The sequence below is a fragment of the Nomascus leucogenys genome, chromosome 20, assembly GCF_006542625.1.
Source record: "Nomascus leucogenys isolate Asia chromosome 20, Asia_NLE_v1, whole genome shotgun sequence".
Lineage (NCBI taxonomy): Eukaryota > Metazoa > Chordata > Mammalia > Primates > Hylobatidae > Nomascus > Nomascus leucogenys.
The window spans coordinates 47,112,225-47,121,665 of NC_044400.1; the positions used below are offsets into that span (position 1 = coordinate 47,112,225).

A 9,441-nucleotide genomic window follows, 5' to 3' on the forward strand; every position below is an offset into this window, starting at 1 on the left:
GTAAATTTCCAATAATGCCATTGGATCAGGACAACATATAACAATCACATGTATCTCTGGCCAAGCAAAATTTAAAGAATATATTATCCTAGGGAAATGTACAGGTTACAAAAAATTGCAACCTATGTATAAGGCATGGGCTTAAAAGAATTTTACTAATACAACAACTGAAGGTCAATTTAAAAAGACACTGAGTAGGATACCTAGTACTCAGGTCCAAATTGCCTTGGGAGAAGCAACCATATTCTGTGATCCATCCAAGAATGAATTGGTTGATGAAGCAGATGTTACATATAGGGTTTTTTCTGGAAAGAAATGGCTATATCCCAGTTACATAATTAAATGACTACTTCTGTTAGGCCTAGGCAGGAGCACAGTAAATACTGCTATAATCCTAAAAAAGTATAAATGCATATATAGCAAAAATAAATGAATTCAGCTCATTGAATTAATACATTTTTAGTTAAGTGGCACCACAGTAAGTTTTGTGATAATTACATTTGGATAGGTTTTGGGTACTATTTAAGGTGTTTGAAGTGCTCAAAAGACTCACTTCAGATAAATTTTATAAAACCTAAATTGCTTAAAAGCATTTATTTACTAAGGAATAACTTAACCCAGAGGAAGCAAGGTGGCTATGTACAACAGGACCTTCTTAAATAAAAATACTTAAGAAAAATTGATGTTCAAAGTTTTGTTTAATAACTGGCTAGTGTAACAGATTGGCCTTTGAATAAAGAACAAACAATAGTGGGTATGCTTTTGTATATACAAAAGTCCTTTAGACATTAAATATAAACATCAACAGTAAAGCAACCTTAATTTTATTTTAATGACAATTACGATAACATCTACCATTTACTTGGGTCTTAATTTTATGCCTGGTCGTGACATATATTTAAACATCACAACAATCCTGAGATGATGTGGAGAAACAGACACTGTAGGAAGATAGAGAGCTGGAGGGAGAGATAGACCAGTTAGAAACACCAGGGGATTAATTATGCACTTTTCTCTGCGTGAGAACATGGCCTTACTGTTGCTGAATTTGGCTCAAGAACCAGTACTTGAAGTTTATTAAACATTCCCTTGAATGGAAGCACAGAGAGTATACGAAATCTTTCTGAAAAGTGAAATAAACCCAAAGTGTAAGAGGAGAGAGCAAGAAATGAAGGTTCTTAGACTCAGGAAGACTACATTGGTAGACAGTATCTTCTGCAGCTACTTGCCTCAACAGTCACTTTGGAGGGTCAAAGGCACTGCACTCACTAGGTTGTATCTGGTCCTGCGCTACATGACTGCCTTGCTTTCTCTGGGTTCAGTTATTCCTTAGTAAGTAACTTGAAAACTTACAGTCTGGTCTCATAACATGTATATGATCTCTTCCTCCCCACATGAGGGGTACATGAAGCCATGAAGCATGTTATACCCATGTCATACAGATGAAGAAACTGAGGCTTGGAGATGGGTTAAGCAACTTGTCCAAGGTCAAAATGGCAAAGTTTTAGTTGGAAATGCTGACAAGTTTTTCTTTTCCATATTGGAAACTGGTTTCTATTTTAGCAGATATCTGTCATTTATTCTGTCTGCCCAAGATTTTTTTCCATTTGGGAACTGCCCTGCCCTTCGCCCTTCCTTTCACTTGGTGGGAGTACCAATCCATGGCCCTGCCTGCTCCACTCAGAGACCTTTTGCGGAACTGAATGGGCTCTGGTGATGTCAAGGCACATGCCCTTTTCTCTGGCATGACTTGCTGTGAAGAATGATACACACTGATAGCTACCAGTAGTCGTGGGTGAGAATCTGATTTAGAATGAAGTCAATATGGAGAAAAGAGGAGCTGAGAGATGGAGAAAAAGTCTTGATTGCACCATTATAACTCCTAGATTCAGCCATGCCTATGGTCAAGCCCATCTCTGGATTTTCCCATATATATTTTGTCTCATGTCTGTACTTCTTAGTCTGTTCCACTGAAAGCAACTTTTTAAGAAGCTATTTATATTTCACAGTTATAACAATTTCATTCTAATTGGGTAACAATAACAAAAATAATCCTTTTCTAAGAAAATAACTAATTGAGGAATCTTTAAAATGAAAGTAGTAAAGAATTATTAGCACCAAACCTACAAATATTCATGTTTCTAAGTGAAGCTTTAAAAAATTAAAAAGTTATCTTACCTCATGCCATTGTCTAACTGGCTGGTCTTATTTGTGTTGGCATCCCAAAGATAAATGCAGCTAGATTTCTCAGCAATCACTGCTAGGACATCTCCATCTTTATCCCAATCCATGGCAACACAGTTACTTTTAAAAAAGAGAGCAAAATATTACTATACATTTTTTTAAAGTAAAATCACTATGTGATTTTTGTCTATAACAAGATTATTCAATCTATTTTGAACAGATAATAAACTCTCTAAAGTGAGAAATACAACTCATTATTCACTGCATGGGTAATATTAACTTCAATTTTTTGCTGTGGTTGAGGGGATGGTAAAATTTTAAATCTTACTTTTAATATCATTTTCATATACTACATTAAATATAATCATACTTAAGGTAGCAGATTTTCTTAAATCCTATAAGGAACTCTGCCTTTTGATAAAACAAACTCACCACGCACCTTTACAAATGAATCACATCTGGAATCAAGACATAATTGTATGATCAACTTTTGAAAGATTATTTTAGATTGACAGAGAGGAAAAGAAGGTATTGATAAGAAACAAAGTGGCTGGGCGCAGTGGCTTACACCTGTAATCCCAGCACTTTGGGAGGCTGAGGCAGGCGGATCACCTGAGGTCAGGAGTTCGGGACCAGCCTGACCAACATGTGGTGCATGCCTGTAATCCCAGCTACTTGGGAGGCTGAGGCAGGAGAATCGCTTGAACCTGGGAGGCAGAGGTTGCAGTGAGCCAAGATCGTGCCACTGCACTCCAGCCTGAGCAACACGGCAAGGTCCCATCTCTACCAAAAAAAAAGAAAAAAAAAATGAGCTGGGCGTGGTGGCATGCACATGCTACTCAGCTACTCAGGAGGCTGAAGTGGGAAGATTACTTGAGCCCGGGAGGTCAAGGCTGCAGTGAGCCATGTTTGTGCCACTGCACTCCAGCTTGGGAGACACAGAGAGACCCTGTTTCAAAAAAAGAAAAGCAGCAAAGTTATAGCTAGATAAATTGAGTGATTGGGTAGATATAGGATTGTAAAAAAGGGAAAGATAGAATTCTAAAGTGGTGAATAAGAAATGTTATTTTCTTTTCTTTTTTTTTTTTTGAGACGAGGTCTGACTCTGCTGCCCAGGCTGGAGTGCAGTGGTGCGATTATACTTGGCTATAACCTCGCACTCCTGGGCTCAAATGATTATAGTTCACTATAACCTCGAATTCTAGGGCTTAAGAGATCCTCTGCCTCAGTCTCCTAAAGTACTAGGATTACAGGTGTTAGCCCCTGTGCCTGGTCATTATTTTCATTTTATATCTTGATGGAAAATAAGGAGAGTAATTTGATTAAGGTAACAACGTAGTTACAAATAGGAAATGGTCTATTTAACATGATTCTTGCTATTATTCCAAAATGTGTATTATAAAAAACTTTACAATTTCTTAAATCCTTAATAAAAATATTTACCTTTTCTTCTCTGATGTTATTTTTCATCTTGGTATTAAATATTTTTCATCTTGGTATTAAATAACCAAATGTGTACTATAAAAAACTTTACAATTTCTTAAATCCTTAATAAAAACATTTACTTTTTCTTCTGTGATGTTATTTTTCATTCTTGGGTATTAAATAACCCATATTTTGATTTATATTTAAGACAGTTGGGAATTACTTCAATTATTTTATTTTTCAAAATGTTGAAATATGTTTTAGGATCTTCATTTTCTAAAATATATTCAGAGATTTGGGGAGTATGGAAGAGGGAAGCTTTCAAATTATGGACAAAATCATTTGCTAATTAAAGATTGTGTATTTAACAGCATTTTCCTTATCTGGGGATCCTCTGTCAGTCAAATTCCACTATTATGAATACAGCAAAACAATCCAGAAGAAATGAGACCATTATGTAACAGAAATAGATGTCACAGAGATCACACAATAAAGCTCATGCAATTTACTCCAAGACAATTTTTACTGAGTGCCTTCTTTCATTTCACATATAATTATAGCTTTTTGATCTGTTTCCAGGAATACAGAAACCAGAAGCCACAATTAAGCGAGTTAACGGAAAATGCCAAAATGATAGCATTAGGTGGGTGGGGCAGGGCAGGAGGTAGGAAAGGCTGTTAGAGACCAAGAGAAGTAAAACCTGATTTTCAAAAATGGTCAATAAACTATAGAAAGAAACATGAATTTTAAAAGCACAGCAGCATAAGTCAGTTTAGGTGAGGGACTCTATACATCTTTTTTTTTTTTTTTTTTTTGAGACGGAGTCTCATTCTGTCACCTAGGCTGGAGTACAGCAGCACAATCTTGGCTCACTGCAACCTCCACCTTCCGGGTTCAAGCGATTCTCCTGCCTCAGCCTCCCAAGTAGCTGGGACTACAGGCGCATGCCACCACGTCCAGCTACTTTTTTGTATTTTTAGTAGAGACGAGGTTTGACCGTGTTAGCCAGGATGGTCTCCATCTCCTGACCTCATGATCCACCTGCCTCGGCCTCCCAAAGTGCTGGGATTACAGGCATGAACCACCACACACAGCCTTTATACATCTTAATAACCACCGAGACCATCAGTAGAATAACTAATATAGGTAGTGATTACACTGAATCATTAAGAATGCTTCAATCATGCTTAGTATAATGTAGAATGATTTCCTGAAAATGGATAAAGCCTTCATCCTTTACAAAGTTATGTGGAAAGTCACTATTTTCCAACAATTTATTAGAGATGGAAAACTAAAGTACATACAGGTTTATCTTATCTGCCTATACAAATACTAAGACTTGTTTATAATTTAAAAGAATTCTTTCGTGTAGACTCTAATTCTTTCACATAGTCTGATTTATAATCCTGCCGTAAGGCTTCTCTGTGAGTATACAGGTGTTTATAGATAGAAACTCTAATTCATGCTATATCTCTACATATTTCATAACTACTTATGGCTAAAAAAACAAATCCCTTTGCAAATGGAAGAAGCAAAAGATTCTATTTGATTATAATTTTAAGGCAGTACTTTTTTAATCTTTTAGGCAACAAAGCTTGACAGGTTTTTTAAAATCTACTTCTGTACTTACCCAGGTAAGTTAATTTCACTTCTTTTTTGACCATGGCGATCAAAGATTTTCACAATATAATCAGCTCTGAAAGCAATCAGAACATAAAGATATGATTTACTTTTTTTTTTTTTTTTTTTGAGACAGAGTCTCCCTCTGTTGCCCAGGCTGGAGTGCAGTGGTGTGACCTTGGCTCACTGCAACCTCCACCTCCTAGGTTCAAGCGATTCTCCTGCCTCAGCCTCCTAAGTAGCTGGGATTACAGATGCCTGCCACCACACCTGGCTAATTTTTGTATTTTTGTAGAGATGGCGTTTCACCATGTTGGCCAGGCTGGTCTCAAACTCCTGGCCTCAAGTGATCTGCCTGCCTTGGCCTCCCAAAGTGTTGGGATTATTGGCATGAGCCACTGCACCCGGCCTAAATGTTTCATTTATCTATGTATATAAAGCTGCCATCCAAGTGATTTCAGTGTTTTCTCCTGATAGTTTCATAATTTGTATAAAAAGTTATTACCAGGGAAAAGGTTCTATGAACTTTGATGTTAATGGAGATGAATATATTCCTTTTCCTACCATATAACTGTTACACAAAAATTACTGAGGCCCGGTTCACTTGAACCTGGGAGGTGGAGGTTGCAGCAAGCCGAGATCATGCCACTGCACTCCATCCTGGGCAACAAAGCTAGACTCTGTCTAAAAAAAAAAAAACAAAAAAAACTTCTACTGAGTAGATGGTGTGGTTACATGGGCATACAACCACTGCTTAAAACATTCATCGGTTTCTTACCCTGTTACTGCAAGGTAGTTTCCTGATGTTTTTTGCCAGGCAAACTGTATTGGTGCGCCAAGCCAAGTCTTTTCTAGCAGTGAGAAAATACGCTAAAAAATAAACACAATTTTTAACATTTTCAAAACATACAATCAAGTGTTGATCAAAAAAGATATCAAAACATGGTCATGAAAACCATGTTTTCATAGGATTCAGGATAGTGAGGATTATGTTAGAGCTTTTCTAGAAGTTAACAACAAAAGAAATAAAACAAAATCAACCAACCAACTAAACATACACAACTACTTGGTAAATTACAGATCTCAAGATATAGGAGAGCTTTTATTTTAAATTTTTTTGGCTTTTTAACGTTTCTGAATGTTAATTTTACAAAAATGTGTAATTTTAGTGTTTTGTAGATGTTAAAGACTAAAATAACTGAAGCCTGAATTCAGTTAATTATGTGTGGCATGGATTCCTGGTGATTAAACTGAACAAAAATTGCTATCTTAAACATGATAAAAACACAAAATGTCTTTACTCCTTTCAACATTATTTTCTTCTATTAGTTTCATTAGTTATATTTACATCATCATTAAGTGTTTAACTTGGCTACTGGGTGAATAGTGTTATCAACTGAAAACTCTTTCTTTTCCTTGAAACAATCAAGAAACGTGATGTCCAATATGGAAGCTACAAACCACATGTAGCTATTGAGGACCTGGAATATAAGTAATTCCAACCTAGCTGTGCTGTAAATATAAAATGTATATCAGATTTCAACAACTGAAAAAAGAATGTAAACTATCTCATTGTTAATGTTTATATTGATTACATGTTGAAATAACATTTTTGATATACTGGGTAAGATAAAATATATTATTAAAATAAATTTTACCTGTTTTCTTAAAAAATTTTAATGGTCAATAAAAATATGAAATTACATTAGCTCACATTACATTTATATCAGACAGTGTTGATCTAGAACATTTAGGAATATAAGTTTCGGTGAAAAAATTTATATTTCAAGTTAAATTGTAGATTAAACAATGATGCCCATTTCTAGGCATATGAAATTTAGATACTATTACACGGGACTTACTCTGTGTAGCAACACAAAACTCTTACAATGCTCAAAATTAAACACCGCCTGGCCAACATGGTGAAGCCTCGTCTCTACTAAAAATACCAAAAAATGAGCTGGGCATGGTGGTGCGCGCCTGTAATCCCATCTACTTGGGAGGCTGAGGCACAAGAATCCCTTGACCCTGGGAGGTGGAGGTTGCAGTGAGCCGAGATGGTGCCACTGCACTCCAGCCAGGGTGACAGAGCAAGACTTCGTCTCAAAATAAATAAATTAACAACCAACCAAACAAACAAACACAAAGCAATGAGGTTTTTTATTTTTATTTTTTTTTAGACAGCGTCTTGCTCTGTCGCCCAGGCTCTGGAGTGCAGTGGGGCGATCTTGGCTCACTGCAACCTCCGCCTCCTGGGTTCAAGCGATTCTCCTGCCTCAGCCTCCCAAATAGCTGGGATTACAAGCACACGCTACCACGCCCGGCTAATTTTTAAAATATTTTTGGTAGAGACAGGGTTTCACCGTGTTGGCCAGGCTGGTGTCGAACTCCTGACCTCAAGTGATCCACCTGTCTCGGCGTCCCAAAGTGCTGGGATTACAGGCGTGAGCCACCATACCCTGTCCCAATGAGCATTTTACATGCTAAAGAAGAAATTCCCCTCTATTGAAAGTAGAGGTGGGCTATGATCATGGGACATAAAAGTTTTATAGAGCATAAAGAAACTCATGAAGAAAAAATACTTAAAAGCATCTTACTTTTGCAATTTTGTGACCATTTCACCCTGGAACTCCTTCATGCAAATGAGACGTCCTTAAACTTGAATTTCATTACCTTCAATGGCTGACTTGCCTCTAGCTGTGATCTCATATTATTTTTCTTCAGTGGAGCTCTATAGATGCTCCACATACCGTGCAGAGGAAAAACTGCTAGTTTCACAACCAAAAAACCAAGATTTAAATTTTGTTTGTCGCTTATTAGCTGTAGGGCTTTAAGTAAGTCGCTTAAATTGCCTCCAGCAAAAAATTCTCAACTGTAAATCATGAATAATAACTCTTCACTTCTAATACTTCATAAATTGTAAAGAGCTTTAGAAATAAAAATGGGAGTTATGATTACTAGTCCGTCAATTCCAATTTCTACACTAATAGCCACGAAGAAGCATGAGGACATCTAAAATAATTTTAAAATTGAGCCTTCCGGCCGGGCGCGGTGGCTCACGCCTGTAATCCCAGCACTTTGGGAGCCCGAGGTCGGCGGATCACGAAGTCAGGAGAGTGACAGCATCCTGGCTAACACGGTGAAACCCCATCTCTAGTAAAAATACAAAAAATTAGCTGGGCGTGGTGGCACGCGCCTGTAGTCCCAGCTACTCGGGAGGCTGAGGCAGAAGAATCGCTTGAACCCAAGAGGTGGAGGTTGCAGGGAGCAGAGATTGCGCCACTGCACTCCAGCCTGGGTAACAGAGCAAGACTCTGTGTAAAAAAAAAAAAAAAAAAAAAAAAAAAAAGCCTTCCATTTCTTTGCCAGAGCAGAGCAAGGGGGGATTGCTCTGAAAGTGGGGTGAATAAGAAGCCAGAGCCTAGAAACCGTGCGTGCAGAGAATGAGGCACATGAAGGTGAGACCTGAGTGTTCGGGTGCAGATTTCCCGTCAATAATGTACACTCGCTAGCAGGTGATTGGACTGGTCACAGGTAATACATTTTGAGGTTATTCTTTAGGAGGCTTTTCATTCTTTTTAAGGCGCTGGGCAGCTGCGCGGCTTGCCAGAGGCTTAGCCCCAAGAAATGAGGTAGCTCGTGAAACCCGACCCAGTCAACTCCACCGCGACCCTCCAAACGCGTTAACTCGACCAGTTCTTTCCGCGTGCGAAGCTGGGGTATCTTTAGATCCAGTCCGCTCATTTCGGCCAGGGGGAGGTTCCCACTTTCTGCACCGCTTCTACGGCGTCTGCAGTCCCCAAAACGAGAGGCCTCTCTCTCCGCCCTCTCCTCTCCTCCTATTTTCTTTCCTTTCCCTCGTCCCTTCAACTTCACCCCCGCCCTCTCTGGTCACCTCTCTCTCTTCCTCATTTCCAACGAACTCAGAAGGGAGAGGGAGAGATATCCTCTTTTAAAAGCGACCAAGGGCCAGTAGCCGCGTTTTCCCGCCCCACCCTGGGGATTTGTAAGTTATTTACCTTCATCTCCAGGCTCGAGCCGCTAACGCGAACTATGAAGTACGCAGGCGCACCGGGTCTCCACCAAGCAGGCTATCGCGTTCCCGTCACCCAGGAGACCGTGCGAGCAGCGACCAATCGGCGAGTGCTAATTGGAAGGCGGTGCCTCGCGGGGCCGGGCCAACCGCACCGCCCTCTGCGAGAGTGGGCGAGA

The 9,441-nt window shown here is 39.0% G+C and overlaps 1 protein-coding gene across 6 annotated transcripts in view; it reads right to left on the reverse strand.

Annotated features, from left to right (window-relative positions):
- The window catches only part of WDR19 (WD repeat domain 19), a 98,621-nt gene extending 89,212 nt beyond the window's left edge, over positions 1-9,409 (reverse strand). For 4 of the 6 annotated variants that reach the window (XR_004027209.1, XR_004027211.1, XR_004027210.1 and 1 more), the window contains exons 1-4: positions 9,249-9,331; positions 6,008-6,099; positions 5,240-5,305; positions 2,179-2,304 (exon numbers count right to left, since the gene is read on the reverse strand). Coding sequence is in view for 2 of the 6 variants with exons in the window: in XM_030800836.1 (XP_030656696.1) it covers positions 2,179-2,304; positions 5,240-5,305; positions 6,008-6,099; positions 9,249-9,254 (290 nt within the window). In the remaining 4 variants the exon portion in view is untranslated. Of the gene's footprint in view, positions 1-2,178; positions 2,305-5,239; positions 5,306-6,007; positions 6,100-9,248 lie in introns of all 6 variants that reach the window. The other 2 variants (XM_030800832.1, XM_030800834.1) reach the window with 2 other exon arrangements.
- Positions 9,410-9,441: the final 32 nt, after the last annotated feature.